The sequence below is a fragment of the Rhinoderma darwinii genome, chromosome 2, assembly GCF_050947455.1.
Source record: "Rhinoderma darwinii isolate aRhiDar2 chromosome 2, aRhiDar2.hap1, whole genome shotgun sequence".
Lineage (NCBI taxonomy): Eukaryota > Metazoa > Chordata > Amphibia > Anura > Rhinodermatidae > Rhinoderma > Rhinoderma darwinii.
Window position 1 is genome coordinate 104,631,429 of NC_134688.1, and position 27,440 is coordinate 104,658,868.

Sequence of the window (27,440 nt, forward strand, 5' to 3'; positions counted from 1 at the left end):
GTGGAAAATTGCAATTTTTCACTTTGAACCATCTGCTGCGCATTAACCCCTTTGCGAACTATGACTTAATTGCCTGTCATGGTGCGGCGGTTGAGGTACGGAGCCGGCTCACGTGCTGAGCCCGCTCCATACGCTGCGGGTGTCGGCTGTGTATTACAGCAGGCCCCCTCGGTACTAACGGACAGGAACAGCGATCGCGCTGTTACAGAAGCCTGTAAGAATAACAATATACTGCAATACATTAGTATTGCAGTGTATAGTACCAGTGATCCAATGATCGCTGGATCAAGTCCCCTAAGGGGATTGATTAATAAAATGTGTAGAAGAATTATAGTTATTAGTAGTGAGAATTTTTTTTTTTAAAGTTAAAAAAACAAAACACCTTTTCGCATTTTTCTTCTAAAGTAATGTAAAAAAATGAACAAAATTGGTATCGCTACGTCCGTAAAAGTCCGAACTATTACAATATACCATTATTTAATTTGCACAGTGCACACCTTAAACAGGGGCGTAGCTAGGGGGGGGCAGGCGGGGGAATCGTGCCCCGGGCGCAGTTCAGAGGGGGGCGCCAGCACCCCCTCCTCCTGCACTATAATTGTACCTGTGTCGCAAGGACACAGGTACAATTAGAAGCAATGAATGACCGGGCACGTTCCGTGCCCGGCCATTCAGCGCCTCTCCACGAATGAAGCGACTGGTACCTTTTGTACCAGTGACGCTTCCGTCGATGAAAGGCGCTGACTGACTGGCAGGGAAAGTCATCCTGCCCAGCCAATCAGCGCCTTTCATAGACGCCGCGTTCAACCCCCTGGAGACCTGCGCAGAAGAGAGCAGGTCTCCATGGCTGCCGGACGGCGTGGGAGCGGGAATAAGGTGAGTTTGAAATGTTTTTTTGTTTTTTTTTTAAATTGTAATAGAAGTGTGCGGCTGTATCTGCGGGGGGGGGGGACGACTTTGTCTACCTACGGGGGGTGTCTATATACAGGGCTGGGCTATATACAGGGGGACTATATCTGCTGGGCTATATACAGGGGGGCTATATCTACAGGGGAGCTATATACAGGGGGACTATATCTACAGGGGAGCTATATACTGGAGTGGGCTGTCTATAGAGCACCATATACAGGGGTGGGCTATATACAGGGGGACTATATCTACAGGGGGGGCTATATACTGGAGTGGGCTGTCTATAGAGCACCATATACAGGGGTGGGCTATATAGTATATAGCCCCCTGTAGATATAGCCCACCCCTGTATATGGTGCTCCATAGATAGCCCACCCCAGTATATAGCCCCCCCTGTAGATATAGTCGCCCTGTATATAGCCCCCTGTAGATATATTCCCCCTGTAGATATATTCCCCCTGTATATAGCCCACCCCTGTATATAGCCCCCCTATGTATAGCCCACCACTGTATATATAGCCCCCCTGTGTATAGCCCACCCCTGTATATAGCCCCCCTCTGTAGATATAGCCCCCCTGTGTATAGCCCACCCCTGTATATAGCCCCCCTGTGTATATCCCAGCCCTGTGTATAGCCCACCCCTGTATATAGTATCCCACAAATAGCTCCCCCTATAGTGCTCCACAGAAAGCCCACCCCTGTATATAGCCCCCTTGTACATATAGTCCACCCCTGTATATAGTGCTCCACAGATAGCCCACCCTTGTATATAGTATATACAGGGGTGGGCTATCTGTGGAGCACTATATACAGGGGTGGACTATCTAGTGGAGCATTATATACAGGGGTGGACTATATGTACAAGGGGGGGCTATATACAGGGGTGGGCTATCTGTGAAACACTATATACAGGGTTGGACTATATGTGGAGCACTATATACAGAGGTGGGCTATATCTACAGGGGGGCTACATACATGGTTGGGCTATCTGTAGAGCTCTATATACAGGGGTGGGCTATATCTACAGGGGGCTATATACAGGGGTGGGCTATCTGTAGAGCACTATAGGGGGAGTTATTTGTGGGACACTATATACAGGGGTGGTCTATATGGGGGCACTATCTACAGGGGGCTCTATGGCAGGCACTATCTACAGGGGGCACAGTGTGTGTGTGTGGGGCACGGTGTGTGTGTGTGGGACAGGGTGTATGGTGCTATTATAATTAGAGGTGCAGTGTATGGCGCTATTAGATTTAGGGGCGTAGTGTGTGGTATAATGATAACTTTATATTTATTTATAGGTGCAGAAATGTTGGAAAAGTGAGAAGCTGAAGACATGTGAGCGGCAAAATGCAGAAATGGTCTGTGACCGGGAGAAGTCATCATAGAGGTCTGGACCAAATGGAGAAAAAGAACTAGAATCTGAGACGTCACCGGTGAGTCACTTAATGTAAATGTTTATTCTGCCTCTAATCAGTAATGTAGTCACTGTATGATCTGCAGCGAGATGATTATGATAGGATTTATTTTTTGTGAAACGGCATCTCCCAGCATATCCTTATCATTGTTCGGGCCATGCTGGGAGCTGTAGTTTTACGCCGTACAAACCTATACGGCAGGGGTTGCACAGCTGTATTTGTTCTGGGGCTGTATATATGTATCGAGCTTGGTTCTGGTGTTGTGTATAGAACCATATTGCTTGTGAAATGTACAAATAATTTTATGCTCGCGTTACATAAAAAGAAATGACACGTCGATTGGTAGAGAAAACAAACACGGCGAGGGGGAAGAAGAGGTTGGGGGGGGGGGTGCCAAACTGAATCTTTGCCCCGGGTGCTGGAGAACCTAGCTACGCCTCTGCCTTAAAAAAAAATAATAATTGAAACCGCCAAAATCGCAGTTTGTTTTTTTTGTCACCTTCGCTCTAAAAAAAAAATGTAATACAACTTTTGAATCACTTTTTATGTACCAAAAAATGGTACCAATAAGAACTGCAGCTCCTCCCGCAAGAAATAAGCCCTCACACCGCTCTATTGATGGAAAAATAAAAAAGTTATGGCTCTTGGAAAGCGGGGAGGGAAAATCTAAAATAAGAAAGCAAAAACTGGATCAGTCCTGAAAGGGTTAATTCATTTCTAATGAAAAAAACGTATGACCCCATGTGGGGTATTTCCGTACTCGGGAGAAATTGCTTTATAAAAAATGGTTGTTTTTTTCCTCCTTTATCCCTTGTGAAAATGAGAAAATGCAACATTTTAGTGGAAAAAAATTTGATATTAATTTTCGCGCCCTAATTCTAATAAACTCTGCAAAAGACCCGTGGGGTCTAAATGCTCACTATACCCCTAGAAAAATTCCTTGAAGGTTTTTCCAAAATGGGGTCACTTTTGGGGGGTTTCCACTGTTTTGGTCCCTCCAGTGCATTGCAAATGCGACATGGCACCGAAAACCATTCCAGCAAAATCATAAATCCAAATGGCGCTCCTTCCCTTCTGAGCCCTGCTGTGGGTCCAAACAGCAGTTTATTACCACATATGGGGTATTGTCGTAATTGGGAGACATTGCTTTACAAATGTTGGGGTGCATTTTCTTCGTTATTCCTTGTAAATAATAAAAATGTCTATGTTGTTTCAGAAGAAAAGTACATTTTAATTTTTACAGACTAATTCCAATATATTTAGCGAAAAACCTGTGTGGTCAAAATGCTAACTATACCCCTAGATAAATACCTTAAGGGGTCTAGTTTTCGAAATGGGGTCGTTTATGGGCAGTTTCTATCGTTCTGGCAGCTCAAAGCTTCTCCAAATGTACAGTAGGGCCTAAAACATTTTCAAGCAAAATATGAGTCCTGAAAGCCTCCGGGTGCTCCCTTCCTTTGGGGCCCTGCCGTGTGTCCAAACAATGCATTAGGGCCACAATGTGGGTATTTTTGAAAACAGGAGAAAGAGGGTGATAGATTTGGGTTTTTTTTTCTTCATTTTCGTGTTCGCTTTACAAAGAAATCGGTCTTCAAACAAATACTTTTATGAAAAAACTGAAATTATTTTTTTTTTCACCTGATATGCATTAAATTTAGCAAAGAACTGTGGGGTCAAAATAATTACTATACACCTAAATAATTACGTTATGGGGTCTAGTTTTCGAAATGGGGTAGTTTATGGGGAGTTTCTATCGTTCTGGCAGCTCAAAGCCTCTCCAAATGTACAGTGGGGAATAAAACATTTTCAAGCAAAATATGAGTCCTGAAAGCCTCCGGGTGCTCCCTCCCTTTCGGGCCCTGTCGTGTGTCTATGCAATGCATTAGGGTCACAATGGGGGCATTTTTGAAAACAGGAGAAACAGGGTGATATATTTTGGGGTGTGTTTCTTCATTCTCATAGTCACTTTACACAGAAATCGGTCTTCAAAGTGATACTTTTATGAAAAAAGTGAAATTATATTTTTTTACGCCTGCTTTGCATGAATTCTTACAAAAAAACTGTGGGGTCAAAATACTTACAACACCCCTTAATAAATACCTTAAGGGGTGTAGTTTTCAAAATGGGGTCACTTGTGGGGGTTTCCACCATTCTGACACCTATGAGCCTCTGAAAACCTGGCTTGGTGCAGGAAAACAAAATGTACTTCAAAATGTATAAAATGATTACTAAATTTGTAAGTCTTCCAAATTGCTGAAAAAAAAAAAAATGTTTTTCAAAAGTGCTGCCAAAATAGAGTAAAGAGATGGAAATATATATTTAGTTAAAAAAAATTGTGCAGTATGTATGTATATATGTGACGTATTGCAGTTAAAAATAGGGAAAAATTATCATTTTTACAAAATTTCTTCAATTTCTCTATATTTTAATCAATTTCCGCAAATCGTATCAGTCTACTTTTACCACTAAAATAAAGTACAACATGTGACGAAAAAACAATGTCAGAATTACTTGGATATTCAAAACTTTCATAGAGTTATTCTCTGATAAAGTCAGACATACCAGATTTGACAAATCTAGCTTGGTCATTAAGGTACAAACATGCCCGGTCATTAAGGAGTTAATAGCACTATTTCAATTTTTGCAGATGACACCAAGCTATGTAATATAGTTCAGACTATGGAAGATGTTTGTGAATTGCAAGCGGATTTAAACAAACTGAGTGTTTGGGCATCCACTTGTCAAATGAAGTTTAATGTAGATAAATGTAAAGTTATGCACCTGGGTACGAACAACCTGCATGCATCATATGTCCTAGGGGGAGCTACACTGGGGGAGTCACTTGTTGAGAAGGATCTGGGGGAACTTGGTAAATCATAAACTAAATAACAGCATGCAATGTCAATCAGCTGCTTCAAAAAGGCCAGCAAGATATTGTCGTGTATTAAAAGAGGCATGGACTCGCGGGACAGGGATATAATATTACCACTTTACAAAGCATCAGTGAGGACTCATCTAGAAAGGATGCCCTGGAGTTGAAAAAAATACAAAGAAGAGCAACGAAGCTAATTAGGGGCATGGAGAATCTAAGTTATGAGGAAAGATTAAAAGAACTAAACCTATTTAGCCTTGAAAAAAGACGACTAAGGGGGGACATGATTAACTTATATAAATATATGATTGGCACATACAAAAAATATGGTGAAATCCTGCTCCATGTAAAACCCCCTCAAAAAAAAAGGGGGCACTCTCTCCGTCTGGAAAAAGAAAGGTTCAACCTGCAGAGGCGACAAGCTTTCTTTACTGTGAGAACGGTGAATTTATGGAATAGTCTACCGCAGGAGCTGGTCATAGCAGGGACAGTAGATGGATTTAAAAAAGGGTTAGATAATTTCCTAGAACAAAAAAATATTAGCTCCTATGTGTAGAAATTTTTTACTTCCCTTTTCCCATCCCTTGGTTGAACTTGATGGACAGGTGTCTTTTTTCAATCGTACAAACTATAGAACTATGTAACATCCAATGCATTCACACTACCTGCCCTCCCCCCCCTCACCAGGTAATGAGACATCCTGGAGGGGTGGAAGCCATAAGAATGAGCACATGGCCTCCCCCCCCCCTCCACTTGCACGTGCATGAGCATGTCAGGTCACACATATGTGAATGGACAAGGTATAAGAGGGTCAACTGTTCCACACTCACTCTCTTCTTCCTGCCTCCCTCATGAGACACCAAATCACCAACTTTGGACCATATGAACAGCGAAGTATCCACGTGTAGCAGCAGCTACACGTAACCCACTCCCCCCTCCTTACTTCAACCCTTTACCTGCATATCCCCTGGTACCTGTACATCCCCTGGTACATGTTGAACCCTTTAACACCATTTACCTGCTATCCCCTGGTACGCAGCAACCCATTCCCCTTGTTAACCCTTTTACCTGATGAACCCTTAGTGTATAGGGACAGTTATATTAGGAGGGAGTGGGACAGAAATAGTGAGCATGTATTGTATTCATACACCGCATTCCAAATTATTATGCAAATGTTATTTTTCGCTGATTTTCCTAAATAGTCGATGCAAATGACAGTCAGTATAATCTTCAAGCCATGAACCGTTGGAGTATAATGCAAATTTTATTGAACAAATCTCCTAATGATAACAGATTTTTTTTTTAGAAGTAAAAAAAACTCAAAATGCACTGTTTCAAATTATTATGCACAACAGAGATCAAAACATTTTAAAGGTTGTAAAGAGAACTAAAATGCTGATTTGTTGAATTTGCAGCATCAGGAGGTCATAGTTACAGAAATCAAAAACTCTTTCAATAAAAAAAAACTAAACAGGCCAAGTTACATGTTAACATAGGACCCCTTTGTAATGATGGGGGTAGGGAAACAGACAAGTGAGCCCTAATCTACCCGCCACTCATTCCCTGCCTACTTGCAACGACCCGCCCTAGGCGACAGGGTACAACTGGGCGACGGTCCCTACGCTCAATAAGTGCATGACAGACAAACAGACAAGGGACACAGAAGCAAAGGGAAATGGGGCAGTTGCCAATGGCAACACCGCGAGCAACAAGAGTGGTGAACGAGCCGAGTCAAACCAGGAGTGTACGAGGTACCAAACGCAGAGCAGGAGAGTAGTGAACAAGCCGAGTCAAAACAGGAGTGTACGAGGTACCAAACGCAGAGCAGGAGAGTAGTCAGTAAGCCAGGGTCAATATGAAGCAGGGTCAAATGGTTCAAGAAGCTGCAGCAGGGCCAGGAAACAAAACAAGAAGAATCACAAGCAAGGAGGGACAGGAAAGGCAGGTATAAATAGACAGAGGGCGGGAGCTAGCTCCGTCTGGCCAGGCTGTGATAGGCTCTCCCACTCCTAAGCCTGCCATCCTGAGTGGTGGAAGATGGAGTCAGTCTCACAGACATAGAAGCAGGTGCAGACTGATTACCTATGGGTGTGGATACAGAAGCTGTGCCTGGCAGATCCTTAACACTGGTAAAAAATAACGCCCATAGAGCTTGTCTCGGGTTTAGCCTCCGGGCAGATTCTAGGAAAACCAGATTCTTGTGGTCGGTAAGGAAAGGACCGTTACCTGGTGCCTAGCCCCCTCCAGGAAGTGGCGCCACTCTTCAAATGCCCATTTAATGGCTAAGAGTTCGCGGTTGCCAATATCATAGTTACTCTCAGTGGGCGAAAACTTCCTGGAGAAGTAGGCACAGGGACGGAGATGGGTGAGGGACCTGGTACCCTGGGACAAGACAGCCCCCACTCCCACCTCGGATGCATCAACCTTCACGATAAATGGCTCCATTTGGTTGGGCTGAACCAGCACCGGGGCCGAGATAAAGCACTTCTTAAGGACCTCAAAAGCCTGGACAGCCTCAGGAGGCCAGTGGAGGAGATCAGCACCTTTGCGAGTGAGGTCCGTAAGAGGCTTAGCGATGACCGAGAAGTTAGCAATAAATCTCCTGTAATAATTAGCGAACCCCAAGAAGCACTGTAACGCCTTCAGGGAGGCAGGTTGGACCCATTCCGCCACAGCCTGGGCCTTGGCGGGGTCCATGCAGAATTCATGAGGAGTGAGGATTTGACCCAAAAATGGTATCTCCTGCACCCCAAACACACATTTTTCGGTCTTCGCAAACAGTTTGTTTTTCCGAAGGACCTGGAGCACCTTCCTGACATGCTCAATGTGGGAGGACCAGTCCTTGGAAAACACAAGTATGTCATCAAGGTACACTACAAGATATACCCCCAGGTAATCTCTTAAAATCTCATTTATGAAATTTTGGAAGACCGCGGGAGCATTACACAACCCAAAGGGCATGACGAGGTATTCGAAATGACCTTCGGGCGTGTTAAACGCAGTCTTCCACTCATCCCCCTCTTTGATGCGGATAAGGTTATACGCCCCCCATAGATCAAACTTAGAGAACCATTGGGCCCCCTGAACCTGATTAAAGAGATCAGGAATCAAAGGAAGGGGATATTAGTTCCTTACAGTGACCTTATTCAAGTTACGGTAGTCAATGCATGGCCTAAGACCACCATCCTTCTTCCCTACGAAGAAGAAGCCAGCACCTACCGGAGAAGTAGAGGGGCGAATGTAACCCTTGGCCAGGCATTCCTGGATATACTCTCTCATGGCTTCACGTTCGGGACAAGAGAGATTAAATATCCTACCCTTAGGGAGCTTAGCTCCTGGTACCAAATCGATAGCGCAATTGTATTCTCTATGAGGAGGTAACACTTCAGAGGCCTCCTTAGAGAAAACATCAGCGAAGTCCTGAACAAACTCAGGTAGCGTGTTCACCTCCTCAGGGGGAGAAATAGAATTAACAGAAAAATATGACGTCAAGCATTCATTACCCAATTTGGTAAGCTCCCCAGTATTCCAGTCAAACGTGGGATTATGCAACTGCAACCAGGGATGGCCTAAAACCAAATCGGACGATAATCCCTGCATCAACAGTACAGAGCACTGCTCCAAATGCATGGAGCCAACAAGGAGTTCAAAAACAGGGGTATGCTGTGTAAAATAACCATTAGCAAGAGGAGTGGAGTCGATACCCATTACCGGCACAGGTTTAGGCAAATCAATCAAAGGCATAGCTAGAGACATAGCAAATTCCACAGACATGATATTAGCAGAAGACCCTGAATCCACGAAGGCACTGCCGGTAGCAGACCTACCACCAAAAGAGACCTGAAAGGGAAGCAAGATTTTATTACGTTTCATATTTACGGGAAATACCTGTGCGCCCAAGTGACCTCCCCGATGATCACTTAGGCGCGGAAGTTTTCCGGCTGCTTATTCTTACGCCTAGGACAGGTGTTCACTTGATGCTTGTCATCCCCACAATAGAAGCAGAGACCATTCTTCCTGCGGAACTCTCTAACGTTGTCGGGGGGACACGGAGGCCCAGAGTTGCATAGGTACCTCCGAGTCTTCCGTGGAAGAGCGAAGCAACGGAACCTCGGGAGGCATCATGGGGGAGTCAGAGGGGAAAACACAAAAACTTTCAAGTTGTCGTTCCCTGGGACGTCGGTCAAGTCATACCGCTTAAGCCATAACCTGGTCTAGGGAGTCAGAAGAGGGATAGCTAACAAGCAGGTCTTTCAGGGCGTTCGACAGACCCAACCTAAACTGGCACCTTAAGGCAGGGTCATTCCACCGAGAAGCTACGCACCACTTCCTAAAGTCAGAACGATACTCCTCAACAGGTCTCTTACCCTGACGTAAGGTCACCAGCTGACTCTCGGCAAAGGCAGTCCTGTCAGTCTCGTCATAAATGAGTCCGAGAGCAGAAAAGAAAAGATCAACGGAGGAAAGTTCAGGGGCGTCAGGAGCCAAGGAGAAGGCCCATTCTTGGGGCCCTTCCTGGAGCCGGGACATAATTATACCCACCCGCTGGCTCTCAGAACCTGAGGAGTGGGGCTTTAAGCGAAAATAGAGCCTACAACTCTCCCGAAAGGAGAGAAAAGTCTTCCGGTCCCCTGAGAACCGGTAAGGCAACTTGAGGTGGGGTTCAAGAGGTGAGGTGAGGGGCACTACCATGGTAGCATCAGGCTGGTTGACCCTCTGAGCCAGGGCTGGACCTGTAGGGAGAGACCCTGCATTTGATGAACCAGGGTCTCAAGGGGGTCCATAGTAGTGTGAGGGACCAGGGTAGACTAGGTATATGGGCTTGTGATTATGTAATGATGGGGGTAAGGAAACAGACAAGTGAGCCCTAATCTACCCGCCACTCAGTCCCTGCCTACTTGCAACGACCCGCCCTAGGCGACGGTCCCTACACTCAATAAGTGCACGACAGACAAACAGACAAGGGACACAGAAGCAAAGGGAAATGGGGCAGTTGCCCACGGCAACACCGTGAGCAACAAGAGTGGTGAACGAGCCGAGTCAAACCAGGAGTGTACGAGGTACCAAACGCAGAGCAGGAGAGTAGTGAACAAGCCGAGTCAAACCAGGAGTGTACGAGGTACCAAACGCAGAGCAGGAGAGTAGTCAGTAAGCCAGGGTCAATATGAAGCAGGGTCAAATAGTTCAGAAGCTGCAGCAGGGCCAGGAAACCAAACGAGAAGAATCACAAGCAAGGAGGAACAGGAAAGGCAGGTATAAATAGACAGAGGGCGGGAGCTAGCTCCGTCTGGCCAGGCTGTGATAGGCTCTCCCACTCCTAAGCCTGCCATCCTGAGTGGTGGAAGATGGAGTCAGTCTCACAGACATAGAAGCAAGTGCAGACTGATTACCTATGGGCGTTGACACAGGAGCTGTGCCTGGCAGATCCTTTACACCCTTCTTTGATATAACCTTCACAGTTCTTGCATCCATTGAATTTGTGAGTATTTGGACAATTTCTGCTTGAATATCTTTGCAAGATGTCAGAATATCCTCCCAGAGCTTCTGTTTTGATGTCAACTGCCTCACACCCTCATAGATATTTTGCTTGAAGATGCTCCAAAGGTTCTCAATGGGGTTGAGGTCAGGGGAACATGAGTTTCTCTCCTTTTATGCCCATAGCAGCCAATGACACAGAGGTATTCTTTGCAGCATGAGATGGTGCATTGTCATGCATGAAGATAATTTTGCTACGGAAGGCACGGTTCTTTTTGTACCATGGAAGAAAGTGGTCAGTCATAAACTCGACGTACTTTGCAGAGGTCATTTTCACACCGTCAGGGACCCTAAAGGGCCCTACCAGCTCTCTCCCCATGATTCCAGCCAAAAACATGACTCCGCCACCTCCTTGCTGACGTCGCAGCCTTGTTGGAACATGGTGGCCATTCACCAACCATCCACTACTCCATCCATCTGGACCATCCAGGGTTGCATGGCACTCATCAGTAAACAACACGGTTTGAAAATTAGTCTTCATGTATTTCCGAGCCCACTGCAACCGTTTCTGCTTGTGAGCATTGTTTAGGGGTGGCCGAATAATAGCTTTATGCACACTTTCAAACCTCTGGAGGACCCTACACCTTGAGGTTTGCGAGACTTCAGAGGCACCAGCGACTTCAAATACCTGTTTGCTTCTTTGCAATGGCATTTTAGCAGCTGCTCTCCTAATCCTATTAATTTGTCTGGCAGAAACCTTCCTCATTATGCCTTTATCTGAACGAACCCGTCTGTGCTCTGAATCAGCCACAAATCTTTTCACAGTACGATGATCACGCTTACGTTTTCTTGAAATATACAATGTTTTCATACCTTGTCCAAGGTATTGCACTATTTCACGCTCTTCGGCAGCAGAGAGATCCTTTTTCTTTCCCATATTGCTTGAAACCTGTGGCCTGCTTAATAATGTGGAACGTCCTTCTTAAGTAGTTTTCCTTTGATTGGGCACACCTGGCAAACTAATTATCACAGGTGTCTGAGATTGATTACAATGATCCAAAGAGCCCTAAGACACAATACCATCCATGAGTTTAATTGAAAAACTAATAATTAAATGTTTATGACACTTAAATCCAATGTGCGTAATAATTTGGAACACAGTGTATGTATGTTTAGGTAAGTGGGTGGTGGTATAAAGTAGGTTTTCGATACCGTGTTTAAACTGTACTACGTATAGTGTGAGTATACTCACTATATATTAACTTGTTATATGTATTGGGGTATACTGATACTATACGGTGATCGGTTACTGTGGTCTGTGTATTTTATATGGAAGTGTGATTATTGTTAGTAATAAATATTACCCTTTATTTTTTATACAATTGTATTTATTGTACGGTCTTATACGCTTACATAGCAGCAAAGCAAGTAGATTAACTTTAATACAAGAAAAAGGTAGGGGAACTAGGTATAACCCTAGTGACCCGGATTATAAAAGGAGGTAGTAATAGTGGGTGACACAAGCAAGTGAAATCCACATTTACACCAGCCCTTTAACAAAAATGTTCGGGAGGACGGCTGGTGAATTTGATACTGTATTCTGAGGATACCACTCCCTGAACCAAACCAGACATTCCGAGATGTTCCGGGATGAATTAGTCTTTCACGTACTCTGCTTGGAAGCCTGAGGGTGTGGGCACCAGGAAGGACGGGGTTTAACCCCTTAATGACCATGCCAATTTGAGCTTTTTGGTTTTCATTTTTCCCTCCCCGCGTTCCAAAAGCCAAAACTTTTTAATTTTTTCGTCGACATGGCCGTATGAGGGCTTGTTTTTTTGCAGTAGTTGTCGTTTTTCACGACACCATTTATTGTACTGCATAATGTACTGGAAAGCTGAAAAAACATTATTTGTGGGGTGAAATGGGCAAAAAACAGCGTTTAGTTTTTTTGGGGGTTTTGTTTTTTCGGCGTCCATCAGGCGGTAAAAACGACATGATCATCTTATTCTAGAGGTTGATACGATTACGTCGATACCAAATGTGTTTTTTTTAAATGATTTACCACAAAAAATACAAAAACCTATTGGTGTTTTGCGCTGCCATACCGTAACGTTTTAATTTTTCTGTCAATTTAGCAATGTGAGCTCTTATATTTCGCGGAGTAAGCTGTAGTTTTTACTGATACCACTTTGGGGTACATGTGACTTTTTGATTACTTTTTATTCCATTTTTTTCGAGAGCTAGGGTGGCCAAAATAACAGCAATTTGCGTGATAAATATACTAGGCCTTCTCAATTAAGTAGATCATCAAAAAGTTAAGTTCAGTAATTCAAAAAGTGAAACTTATATATTATATAGATTCATTACATACAGTGTGATCTATTTCCCGAATTTTTTTTCCTTTTAATGTTGATGATTATGGCCAACAGTTAATGAAAACTCCAAATATAGTGTCTCAGAAAATTAGATTAAATAAGCCCAATTTCAAAATATTTTTAATACCGAAATGTTGGCCTACTGAAAAGTATGTCCAGTATATACCTTCAATACTTGGTCGGGGCTCCTTTTTCATGAATTACCGCATCAATGCGCCGTGGCATGGAGGCGATAAGCCTGTGGCGCTGCTGAGGTGTTATGGAAGTCCAGGTTGCTTTGATAGGGGCCTTTAGCTCGTCTGCATTGTTGGGTCCGGTGTCTCTCATCTGCCCCTTGACAATACCCCATAGAATCTCTAGGTCAGGCGAGTTTGCTGGCCAATCAAGTACAGTGATACTGTGGTTATTAACCCTTTCAGGACCGAGCTCATTTTGGCCTTCAGGACCAGACCCATTTTTTCAAATCTGACATATTTCACTTTATGTGGTAATAACTCCGGAATGCTTTTACCTATCAAAGCGATTCTGAGATTGTTTTCTCGTGGACTTTATGATAGTGGAAAAATGTGGTCGATAAATGTAATATTTATCAGTGAAAAACACCAAAATTTTGTGAAAAATTGCAAAAATTAGCATTTTTTTAAATGTAAATGTATCTGCTTGTAAGACAGGCAGTTATACCACACAAAATTGTTGCTAATTAACATCCCCCACATGTCTACTTTAGATTGGCATCGTTTTCTGAACGTCATTTTATTTTTCTATGACATCACAAGGCTTAGAACTTTAGCAGCAATTTCTCACATTTTCAAGAAAATTTCAAAAGGCTATTTTTACAGGGGCCAGTTCAGTTGTGAAGCGGCTTTTAGGGCCTTAAATATTAGAAACCGCCAAAAAGTCACCCCATTTGAAAATCTTCACCCCTCAAAGTATTCAAAACAGCATTTAGAAAGTTTCTTAACCCTTTAGACGTTTCACAGGAATTAAATCAACACAGAAGTTTTTACCAGAGAATTGCATCTCAATATTTATTGCCCAGATTTTGCAGTTTTTAGAAATATCCCACATGTGGCCGTAGTGTGCTAATGGACTGAAGCACCGGCCTCCGAAGCAAAGGAGCACCTAGTGGATTTTGGGCGTCCTTTTTATTAGAAAATATTTTAGGCTCCATGTCAGGTTTGAAAGGCTCTTTCGGTGCCAAAACAGTGGAAACCCCCCAAAAGTGACCCCATTTGGGAAACTACACCCCTTGAGGAAATTATCTAGGGGTATAGTGAGCATTTTGACCCCGCAGGTTTTTTGCAGAAATTATTGGAAGTAGGCTGTGAAAATTAAAATCTACATTCTTTCAAATAAAATGTAGGTTTAGCTAATTTTTTCTAATTTCCACAAGGACTAAAGGAGAAAAAGCACCGCAACATTTGTAAAGCAATTTCTCACGAGTAAAACAATACCCCACATGTGGTAATAAATGGCAGTTTGGACACACGGCAGGTCTTAAAAGTAAAAGAGCGCCATTTGGCTTTTGGAGCTCAAATTAAGCAGGAATGGTTTGCGGAGGCCATGTCACATTTACAAAGCCCCTGAGGGGACAAAACAGTGAAAACACAAAAAAAAGTGACTCCATTGAGAAAACTACACCCCTTGAGGAATCCATCTAGAGGTGTAGTGAGCATTTTGACCCCACAGGTGTTTCATAGATTTTATTAGAATTGGGCAGTGAAAATAAAAAAAATCCTTTTTCTTCAATAAGACGTAGTTTTAGCTCCAAACTTTTAATTTTCTCAACAAATAAAGGAAAAAAAGAACCCAAACATTTGTAAAGCAACTTCTCTGGAGTACGGCAATACCCGACACGTGGTCATAAACTGCTGTTTGGGCACACGGCAGGGCTCAGAAGGGAAGGAGCGCCATTTTCTTTTGATGTACAGATTTTGCTGCATTTGGTTTCTGGTCGCTATGTCGCATTTGCAAAGTCCCTGTGGAACCAAAACAGTGGATCCCCCCCAGAAGTGACCCCATTTTGGAAACAACACCCTCAAGATATTCACCTAGAGGTGTAGTGAGCATGTTAACCCCACAGGTGTTTTGTAGAAAGTAGTGTGCACACGATGTGGGAGAGTGAAAATGGGATTTTTTTCCATAGATATGCCAATATGTGGTGCCCGGCTTGTGCCACCATAACAAGACAGCTCTCAATTATTATGCGGTGTTTCCCGGTTTTAGAAACATCCTACGTGTGGCCCTAATCTTTTGCCTGGACATTCGACAGGGCTCAGGAGTGAAAGAGTACCATGTAAAATTGAGGCCTAATTTGGCGACATATAAAGTATTGGTTCACAATTGCAGAGGCTTTGATGTGAAATAAAAGAAACCCCTGAGAAGTGACCCCATTTTGAAAACTGCACCCCTCAAGGCATTTATTAAGGGGTGTAGTGAGCATTTTCACCCCACGTGTCTTTTCCATAAATGATTGCGCTGCGGAAGGTACAAATTAAAATTTTTCCCTAGATATGCCAATTGATTGTCAAATATGTCGTGCCCAACTTATGCCACTGGGGACACACACCTCAAAAATTGTTAAAAGGGTTCTCCCTGGTATGGCGATGCCATATATGTGGACGGAAACAGCTGTTTGGGCATGCTGTAGGGCTCAGATGAGTGGGAGCGCCATTTGGCTTTTGGAGCGTGGAATTTGCTTGGTAATAGTTTTGTTTGGAGTATCACTGTTGTTTCCGTTTATAATGTGGGGCATATGTGAGCTCGGCCAGGTACATCAGGGGCATAGTTAGGTGGTATAATAATAAGGTAAAAAAAATAATAAAATAATCCATAGATGTGTATTACGCTGTGATCGATCCTTTCTGCACAGGCCGGTGTCGCACTGATAAATGTCCTTACTTATCCCCCTTTTGGTCCACACTCCGCACCTTTGCAGTTTGGGGGATTTTGCCGGGAAAGTGTTGTCCTGGTATAATACAGGCGCCCTCCCCTTCCTGGTTCCCTAATTTTAGTGCCTTGATACATCGCCTTTTGAAACAGAAGAAACGTTCCCCTAGGGCCGGCAAAACTGCATATTTTTATTTCCTGGCTTATTTGTGCCTTTACTAATTTTATTTTTTCATAGACGTAGTGGTATGAGTGCTCTTTTTTTACGGCACGAGCTGTAGCTTTTATTGGTACCATATTGGGGTACATGCAACTTTTTGATCACTTGTTATCTTTTCTTGGGAGGCAAGGTGACAAAAAAACAGCAATTCTGCCATCGTTTTTTTAGTTTTTAATATACAGCGTTCGCCACGCGTTATAAACTACATGTTACCTTTATTCTGCGGGTCAGTACGATTCCGGCGATACCTAATTTATAGAATTTTTTTATAACTTTTTGCACAATAAAATTACTTTTGGAAAGAGAATGTATTTTTTCTGTCGCCATGTTGTGAGAGCCATAACTTAAATTTTTTCGTCGATGGAGCGGTATGAGGGTTTGTTTTTTGCGAGACGAGGTATAGATTTTATAGGTACCATTTTTGGATACGTGCGACTTTTTGATCACTTTTTATTTCAATTTTTGGAAGACAGTGACCAAAACAACAGTAATTATGGCAGTGTTTTTGAGGGTTTTTTTTTTACGGCGTTCACTGCGCTGGATAAATAACATAATATTTTTATAGTTTAGGTCGTTACGGTCGCAGCGATACCAAATATGTATGGTTTTATTATTTTTTTCAATAATAAATGACTTGATAAGGGAAAAAGGGCAATTGTGTTTTATTTTATTACTTGAAACTTTTATTGTATGTTTTACAACTTTTATTTTTACACTTTTCTTTAGTCCCACTAGGGGACATGAAGGTCCAACTGTTTGTTTGATGTTCTAATACATTGCACTACCTATGTAGTGCAATGTATTGGAACGGTCAGTTGTTCACTGACAGCAAGCCGATCAGGCTCCGCCTCTGGGCGGGGCCTAATCAGCTTACATAATGGCAGACAGGAGTACATTGTTAGGGCTCCTGTTGCCATGGTAGCGGTCGCCAGCCTTGCCATCGCGTGGCAAGGCTGCCGATTTGGTACAAACCTCTAGGATGCATCGATCACAATGGATCGCTGCATCAAAGGGGTTAATGGCAGGAATCGGAGCTAGCTCCGGTTCCTGGCGATAGATCGGGGTGTCCGCTGTAACATACAGCGGACACCCACTGCTGATGACGATGGCTCAGCTTCTGAGCCGGAAGCTGAGCCGGCGCCATCTTGCCGATGGTACTGGAAGCCTCCTGGGCCCCGCCGACGACGGGGCATAGGAGGATTCCGTTACTGGAGGACCGGGAGGTAAGTATTAGCCCTCCGATCGCCTTTGCAGCCACCGGCAACCCAGGGATCACGTTGCTGGGGTGCCGGTGGCTATAAACTCCTCACATGCTGCGATCTCTATTGAACGCAGCATGTGAGGGGTTAATCGGCCGGATCGGATGCTCGCTCCGACCTGGCCGATACCTCAGGGTGCCAGCTGTAACATACAGCCGTCACCCGGCGGTGATGTCGCTGGCTCAGCTCCTGAGCCAGCTTCATCTCCATCAAGTACAGTTACGTTAAAAGGCGGTAAGACACCAGTTTTAATCACGTAACTGTACGTGATTGGGCGGGAAGGGGTTAAACCAGGTGTTGGTACTTTTGGCAGTGTGGGCAGGTGCCAAGTCCTGATGGAAAATGAAATCAGCATCTCCATAAAGCTTGTCAACAGAGGGAAGCATGAAGTGCTCTAAAATTTCCTGGTAGATGGCTGCGTTGACTCTGGACTTGATCTAACGCAGTAGACCAACACTGTTGCTCAGTGGTCCAAAGTTCTGTTTTCAGATGAAAGTAAATTTTGCATTTAACTTGGAAATCAAGGTCCCAGTGTCTGGAGAAAGAGTGGAGAGGCACTCAATCCAAGTTGCTTGCGGTCCAGTGTGAAGTTTCCACAGCCAGTGATGGTTTGGGGGCCATGTCATCTGCTGGTGTTGGTCCACGGTGTTATATCAAGTCCAGAGTCAGCACAGCCGTCTACCAGGAAATATTAGAGCACTTCATTCTTCCCTCTGTTGACAAGCTTTATGGAGATGCCAGCATTGTGAGAAACTAGACATGGACCTCACATTTTATGGAGATGCTGATTTCATTTTCCAGCAGGACTCGGCCCCTGCCCACATTGCCAAAAGTACCAATACCTGGTTTAATAACCACAGTATCACTGAGCTTGATTGTCCAGCAAACTCGCCTGACCTAAACCCCAGAGATTCTATGGGGTATTGTCAAGGGGCAAATGAGAGAAACCGGACCCAACAATGCAGACGAGCTGAAGACCGCTATCAAAACAACCTGGGCTTCAATAACACCTCAGCTCTGCCACAGGCTGATCGCCTCCATGCCACGCCGCATTGATGCAGTAAAGGAGCCCCGACTAAGTTTTGAGTGCATATACTGTACATACTTTTCAGTAGGCCAACATTTTGGTATTAAAAATATTTTTTTTAAATTGGGCTTATATAATGTTCTAATCTTCTGAGATCCTAAATTTTGGGTTTTCATTTAGGGTATGTTCACACGACCTATTTTTGGCCGTTTTTCGGGCCGCAAACGGCCGAAAAATCGGAAGCAGAACGCCGCCAAGCATCTGCCCATTGATTTCAAAGGGATAACGGCGTTCTGTTCCGACGGACCATTTTTCGCTGCGGTTTTTTTACGCGTAAAAAGGCAAGGCATACATAATATCCCTGGGAAAAATTTATTGTCGTGCCGTTTCCACTCTTTGGAGACGGCCTCCTCTTACTCAGAGTGAAAGGGAAAAACAGTTTGCGACAGTTTGCCAGCAGAAAGAGACCGGTTCTGGTAAAGAAGGCGGCTCCATATGAGTCACCTGTGTGGTGTTGCAAACTGCCTTAATGAGACGGTCTACAGTTGAAGGACAACTTAGGGGGTTGTTACTAGTCTAGCTCTGATTAGGAACCAGAAAGCTCTACTTCCAACAAGGCCTTTTTGGAAGTAGAGGGACCCGCTGAATAGACCCCTGGAGAGGAAACGAAGGAGGTCTGAGAGACCAATGGCTGTCGTAAACACCTGGCTTACATTTGAGGCCTACCACGAGAGTTAGTCGTGGATGGAGAGTCTAGAGGGGGCTAATCAGAAAAGCAAAACAAGGTACCCGTCATGGACTGGGTAACAGAGAGGTTACCAACATACCTGGAAAGAGAATGAGTCCACCCAGGTTCGCCCCCTCCATCACTAGGCATGGACAACACTGACAGTAGCAGAACCACAGATGCTTGACCTTTGGCCGGTGGGTATCGCAGTGACGTAGGTTTACCATATGAAAACTTAGTGTTGCATTTAGTGCAGGCATAATAAACAGTGATGGTCGCCTGGTGAGAATTCTCTCCTCTGGGGTAATGAGCCTACTTACACGCAGATCCATTTCTTGCTCCCAGCAAATTTGAAGACCAGGAGCTTGCCCCCAGAGTGAGCCTCCCTCAAGTGAGCGGTCCTCTGCTGGGGAGCAGTAGAGGAGGGGTGCCAGAGAAACTTGCACTCTTGTCTTCATTGGCAGGAGAACAATGGGCAGTGGAAAGGAGGGAAACAAACAATATAAAAAAAAACTAACAGGAACTAAAAACGGATAACCTGCTGTACCAGCAGGAGCGTCTGCCTCCTATGGACACAAAACTATCACAGGATAGCTCTGTCTGTAGGATGGGCGGGCACTTTGTTAATTCTTTTACGCGAAACAATAGTGTAACAACATATTATAAAGACCTTTCCTTTTACACTGATATACTTCATTCTCCAGCTTAAAGTATTATGAACACAAAGTTTAGGCTAAAAAAAATAGTGAAAACCAAGTGACATTAGGAGTGAGATTCAAGGCGTGAAAAGTTGCATAACTCAAACCATGCAAAAGCTGCACCGTGTGATCCGCCTTTCAAAACATTGCATATTAGAAGCTTCCCAGTAGCCAAAATACTAACCGTTCAGCATGCAGCTCATTTGTCAGTTTTTGCCTTACCACAAAGGTTTGTTTTTTTTGCATTTTTTTTTTTTTCAGGGAACCTAATTTTTATTTAATGAAAATACAATACAAATAAATGTTCACATATCAAAAAAAAAAATCACAAAAAAAACCAAAACCCTATCCAACCCACCCACCTCTATGAAACAGAGGAAGAATTTGTATTTTTCTTTTGAGTGATTTTTTTCTTTAACTTTTATTTATTGAAAAATTAGTTTTATTTATGTTAAGTTTTTTTTTTAGAGAACTTTGCAAAATAATTTCATTACCATATGTTTTTAAATTGGACGGGTTGTATTAATTACAGTGATAAATAAGGTGCATTTTAGTTAAAAAAACAAACAAAACTGCACACAAGAACATTTTTAAATAATATTTCTTTGTCCCACAAGGGAACTTTACTTTTTAAATGTTATTTGTTCATTCAAATGCATTGGAATATCTGTTTTCCAATGCATTACTGCCTGTGAATTTTATACATGAACACAGGACAACCCTGGAAGGTCTGTCAGGCCCAAGGCTTCCCTTTAAAGGGATTGTCTCACGACAGACATTTATGGCGTATCCACACGATACGCCATAAATGTCTGATTTATCCGGGTTCCACCTCCAGGAAACAGTGGTTGCTAGACCCCATCCCTCCTGGTGGGGCGGCTGCTGGTTGCCGCATCTATGCTCAGAATCAGTGCAGGACAGGATTCTGTAAACAGCCGAGCTCGTTGAGCTACGTTATTTCCGTAACTCCCATCAAAGTAAATGTGGCTGAAATGCAGTACAAGGCACAGTCGCATGTACGAATGTGCTAAATGTCTGAAACAAGAATAAAAGGCCCTTTGTTTGCTATTCCATAAGTGTTCCAGGGGTCCAACCCCCACGAATATCCCAATTGTTGTCCTAAGGATAGTCCATAATGTGTATTCCTGGAAAACCTCTTTAACCCCTTAATGACCACCCACTCTTGACGGCAGGAGTTGCAGGTGCTTAGTCTACAGCGACGTCATTTGGCGTCACTGTCGAAGAGGCTGATGAGCGCTCCTGTGAGCGCTCATACTCTAAGCAGGAGCTGTAATTTACAGCTCCTGATCTTAGAGCAGCCAGCTAAATACAGCTGGGGTCGGAAAACATTCGGACTCCAGCTGTTTAACACTTTGATCGCCGCGGTCTGTGACCGTGGCATAATCCAAGGGAACTCCCCTCTTTGATCACGTCATTGGGAACCCGGTGACGTGATCGAAGAACGGGGAGTCCCTCTGCATTCAGCCCTGGGGACATACAAAGGACCCTAGGGTTGTCTGTTCAGTTTGCCTGCTGTTATGGTACATCATGTGCTGCCCTAACAGCAGCCTGTGTCATAGTGACACAGTATAATGTATTACCATTACATAAAGTTATGTCTTAATGGGATTGAAAAAAAAAGAAAAAAAGAAAGTCTGTCACATTATAAGTGGCCTATCTTGTACATAATGTGATCAGCGCTGTAATGTAGATTAAAGCAGTTTTTTTTTTATTTCGAAAAACTATCATTTTTGACGGAGTTATGACCTATATTAGCTTTATGCTAATTACTTTCTTAAATGGACAACTGGGCGTGTTTTACTGTTTGACCAAGTGGGCGTTGTGGAGAGAAGTGCATGACGCAGACCAATCAGCGTTATACACTTCTCACCATTCATTTACACAGTAATCTTACTAGAACACACACACACACACACGAACACACACACACACGAACGAACACACACACACATACCGAAGTGTCCGGACAGTGAATAGACATCACTACCAGCTAGGACGTGATGTCTATTCAGAATCCTGACACTTCGGTAACGTTTGTGTGAGATTTACAGCAAGGCAAGCGTAATCTCGTTTTAAATGACAGTTTACAGCGTAATGTCGCGAGATTACGCTTGCCTTGCTGTGAATCTCACACAAACGTTACTGAAGTGTCAGGATTCTGATTAGACATCACCTCCTGGCTGGTAGTAATATCTATTAACACTCAAGACACTTGAGTAATATTAATGTGTGGGTATGTGGCTGCACATAGTGATCTAGCTAGATCACTATGTGCTGTGCAAATGAATGGAGAGAAGTGTATGATGCTGATTGGTCAGCGTCATACACTTCCCTTCACAACGCCCACTTGGTCAAAAAGTAAAAAACACGCCCAGTTGACCATTAAGAAAGTCATTAGCATAAAGCTAATATAGGTCATAATTCAGTCAAAATAGATCGTTTTTCTAAATAAAAAACACTGCTGTAATCTACATTACAGCACCGATCACATTATGAACAAGATAGGGCACTTATAATGTGGTGACTGAGCCTCTTTAAGGCCTTTTCAGGCCGTCATTAAGGGGTTAAAGAATACCTCTTACCTTTCTATTGTATGTGTACATGGCAATAAAGTTTATTTTTGCAACGAGGAGTGGATTCTCTTACACTCAAGAGACACCGCTAGCAGCAATTCGGTTTCCTAAATGTTAAAATATTTCATCTTGTGTTGGAAAGTGGAGTAATAATTTGACATTTGCAAGACAGCGGTCTGTGACAAACATGGATTGAAACACTGTAGTTTATTATATTAACATTTAATCGCATGTTACAGATATAATGCAACATGCAATATAAGGCAAGAACATATCAAGCTACTACATAGATTCCTGATTTTGTATGAATAGAAAATGTATATTCACAATATTATGCCTGCACCGTTGCTACAGAAATATGTCACTCTTTACAATGCTTTTGAAAAATAAGTTTTCTGTTAATATACCTGAATTGTATTAAAGAGAGGACACTCGCATGGAATGGACCAACACAAAAACGAAACTTGATTTATTAAAAATAAAGACTAATTTGAGACTTTTACTTTTATAATAGGAGAGAACCATACCTCACAATTAGCACACATTGGTCTGATTTACAGTCCTGCAAGGAGAACCCATTCAGCCCAGCTGAGCATTATACTGCTGCCCCCTTACAGCAAGAAGGGTTAATAACACAGAACAGTGTATGCCACTCCAGGCAGTGAGCAGATGGGAACAGAACGCCAATACCCAGTCTCATTTCATTACATTTACTCCGTTTGTTTGTTAATCGATTCTAATTTGACCGCCGGGATCGTTTTAAAAACAAAAATGCGAGGAGTCTACTTCCCAAGCTGTTGCCTGCTCCTTCCATGGACGAAACACAGCCACAGCCTCGGGTTAAATACAATTTCATCTAACAAATTGAATTTGCTTTGCGATAATAGTTCTCTGGCTGTGATGGGAAGTTATGGCTGTGAGACCTGCATGAGGAGGAGAGAAACACCACGTCACCAACTATGGCTCCAGACAGGAAAGTCGCCTTTAAGACTAGCATGAGGATGGACTGCTGCCAAGACATGGATTTTTACAAGTATTTTAATAATGATTTTGCTGGAAATATGTGTAGCCTGCCAATATCATCAATTAAATTAGTATTTTGAAAGCGGTGAACAGATTGTTTTGCATTATAATACACGTGTATTAATTATTGCTCCATTCTTTATGCATATTATCTGGAAGTGAACAGATGATTTAATTCCCCACCTTATAAAACACACTATTGGGCTTTTATTTGGTCTTTTCCTTCCTTTAAGCTTCATTTTTTCAAAAGGTATATGATATTTTATAGGAATGTTTTCCAAAAACAGAACATAAGTAAACACCGGCTGCTGCTCCGTCATAAATCCATATTGAAGAACTAAAACACGATCAAATGTCACCATCCTATTCTTCCATGTAAGGTGTTGAGGCAAGAGAGCAATGGTGGGTACGGGTACTTTTTAGATATACTTTGGCGCATACCAGTATAAGCACTCGCTGGTGCCTCATAAAAAATATATAGAGGTAATTTAGACATTACTGCAATAAGCTAATTATCAAACAGATTCACATATAGCCGTCTCCCAACATAGAACATTTCTTTTTTGGCACTAGCTAAATCTACAAAGTATGTACACACCATGACTGATGCTAAAGACAATAAGCAGATTTAAAGCGTACCTCCAGTGATCCATTTAAAAGCCTTTTATGATATGCATCTCAGTGTTCAAGTTTTTAATCTAAAATAATATTAATTTTTTTTTTGCATAGAACACTTTTTTATTTTATTTATTAGCTTTATTATTTACTAGCAGGCTGCACACTCCACCTATTTAATACAGAGCAGAGTAGGAGACTTTAATTACTGCAACCCTTCTACTTTCTGAGACAAGGGTTATATAGCCTAAATAACTTGAATAAATAAACCCAAACAGGGAAATTAGAAGTTATCTGTAGAGGGAACTTGCTAGCTAATAAAGTCCAGAGAGGGCAGAGAAAGGGGTAGCGGGAGTAATGTGACCTAGCAGCTTGTAGACGGTGTGACCAGGACCAGGCTGCAGCTTCACTATCTGTAACATGGCAGGCAATGATCACTTCCTTAATGAGGTGACTGTTTGTTTGGGCTCACCATGTAACACACGGGTTGGTACTGGTTCTAGGGCCCTTATGTTTGGTTATTTCCTGCTGCTTATGAAATTTTACTTGTGCTTCATAACTGATCCATATATATACAATTTGTCTTTCCGTGTAGTTCACTAGAACGGTATTACGGTGTCTATATGACAATCGCATGTCATTTGCTTAGTCCTTACTCATCACCACATTATTGTTTGTCTGTTTTTAGGTCTTGATGGCCAGTCTGTTCTTATGATAACTTTAATAAAGTATTTATATTTTGCAAGGTACATACATTGTACTTTGTATTATTTCTTCTTTGGGATATTGACATGTCCTCGCATAGATTTATAGGTATTGAATGATCACTTCATGTTAGCGAATCAGGAAGGAGAGATATGCAGCACAAATGGCTGAGCTTTGAAGGGAAAAGTTTTGAATATTCTTATGTACAATACTTTTATGTGAACACTGAGGTTTTTATTTTTCATTGGAGGTACGCTTTATCATTTTTTTCTGTCTACAAGACACAATAACATGTGTATTACATAAAGGTTCTTAATTATTGATCATAAAAATACCAAAATAATGCAAATAGCCTTATTAAAAAGAGGTGGCCATGTTATTGTCAGTTAAGCTTTAAAAATGACTGAGGTTGTACTCGTCCGCAAGTCAGAATTCAGGATGGGAATAGAGTCCAGCGACACAATGGATGTTATTGCTTTTTATTGACAGTCACTAGACACTGAAGTCTACAGATGTCCCTGAAACATTCACTGATTTGGCTACACAATCTGTCCGAGCAGTTCTTTATCCGGATTTCAGACAGCAAAGTGAATTTGGTGGAAAGTGACTGTGAAAGGCAGAAAAAGGTATGGAGAATGAGCAGTGAACAAGGAGCAAAGAGAAAGTATGCCCAAAGTAAAATGTACCGACAGGGTAAAAATGGCGGAGGGTAAAATGAAGCAGCCTTCTCAGAAAAATCTTTAACGTTCCTCAAAACCTGGCATAGGGAAGGCACGGGCAAATTTCTCTACACGCTGACGAAGATCTGCCATGCGCTGTACCGTGTCTTGGTTCTCTAGAAGGAAGTTCTTGAAGTCTTGCAATTTAGCTGTAAAATAAAATAATGAGAAACGTTACTGGTGCATTATCCTAGGCTTGCAAGCCAAATACACAACTGCAGTAAAACCTTTGCATAAGACCACCTCTTCAGGAAGACCAGCCTCGTTCCATACCGGATTTCAAATTCCCTCATATTCTATGTATATTGGTCCTCTACTTTGAGAGTACCACTCTCCTAGAAACGACAATTTTGGGTGGCTGTCGTACTGTATTTCTTCAGTCCACAGAGTAGATAGAATGAGTGATTAAATGTTTTAACTTTATTACAACTACCACCAGATTTTTATGGTCTGAACAGGATAAAGAAGTTTAATTATCCAGTTTGAGCAAAGCCAAACAGCACGTAGATATTGGGAAAAATATAAAGGCAGATCATAAGAGGTCAACAATTTTGCTAATCTCCTGATCCCACGTTAAGCATGCGTCAAGTTGTTTGGTTTCCCACAGAAGATTTTGTTATTTTACTAGATGAGAAAGTTGCTTCCAGTGACCTGCAGGAACCCAGAAACCACTTGCTGGCTATAGAAGTGTTTAGGTTTGCTACTAGTAATCCTTCATTTTAATTGTTTTACTTAATGTAAAATTCTCACACAAGCCATCCGGAGCATATACACATAAAGATAGACACAATAACCCCAGCTATACTGTTATTAGTGTTAAATTATAGCAATCAGAATTTTGCTGCAACAGAAAACAAAGCAGGTTTAATGTGCATATCATTCGTGCACTCTTTTTATATTGTACAGTAAAATCTAAAGATCCACAATCAAGTGAGAAGTCCTAGCCACCATCATCCTGTCCTCTGCCAGTAGTGCACACTTCATTTCAATGTGACTTCACTGGACCTCAGAAAGAACGTGGAGATGCAGTGGTGTCATATGTGGGCGACATGCTTTGCGGTCAAGCATTCTGCATATGGCTCAACCAAATTACACGAAACCAAAGAACAATGAAGGAATCGTTTTTTTCCAATTTCAGCTCGCAAATAATTTTTGTTTCAGTTTCCCAGTACATTATATGGTACTTTAAAACGCTACCAATACAAACGACAACTCCTCCTGCAAAAGATATGCCTTCACACCACTCTATTGACAAAAAAAAAAAAAGTTATGGCTCTTGAAAGACGAGGAGTGAAAAACAAAAATGAAAAATGGCTTCGCCCTGAGGGGGTTAAAGAGACTCTGTCACCAAATTATAAGTGCCCTGTCTCCTACATAAGGAGATCGGCGCTATAATGTAGATAACAGCAGTGCTTTTTATTTAGAAAAACAATCTATTTTTACCACGTTAGGAGCGATTTTAGCTTTATGCTAATTACTTTCTTAATGCCCAACTGGGCATGTTTTTACTTTAGACCAAGTGGGCGTTGTACAGAGGAGTGTATGACGCTGACCAATCAGCATCATGCACTTCTCTCCATTCATTTAGTCAGCGCATAGGGATCCTGCTATGCTCTTACAGCAGAGCAAGCGTAATCTAGCGAGCTCACGCTGTAAATGACAGGTTACAGGGAGATTACACTTTGCTCTGCTGTAAGTACCACAGAAACGTTAACGAAGTATCAGGATTGTGAATAGAAATCCCGTCCTGGCTGGAAGGAATGTCTATTCACTGTCTAAACACTTCAGTAACGTTAATGTGTCAGTATAAGACAGCACATACTGATCTAGCAGGATCCCTATGCGCTGACTAAATGAATGGAGAGAAGTGCATGACGCTGATTGGTCAGCGTCATACACTCCTCTGTACAACGCCTAC

General features: G+C 42.6%; 1 protein-coding gene across 1 annotated transcript in view; it reads right to left on the bottom strand.

Annotated features, from left to right (window-relative positions):
- Positions 1–22,650: 22,650 nt before the first annotated feature.
- SHMT2 (serine hydroxymethyltransferase 2) overlaps positions 22,651–27,440 on the bottom strand; it is an 87,104-nt gene continuing 82,314 nt past the window's right edge. The window contains exon 12 of the mRNA XM_075852005.1: positions 22,651–25,671. Coding sequence (XP_075708120.1) covers positions 25,544–25,671 — 128 coding nt within the window. The 3' untranslated portion in view covers positions 22,651–25,543. The remainder of the gene's footprint in view (positions 25,672–27,440) is intronic.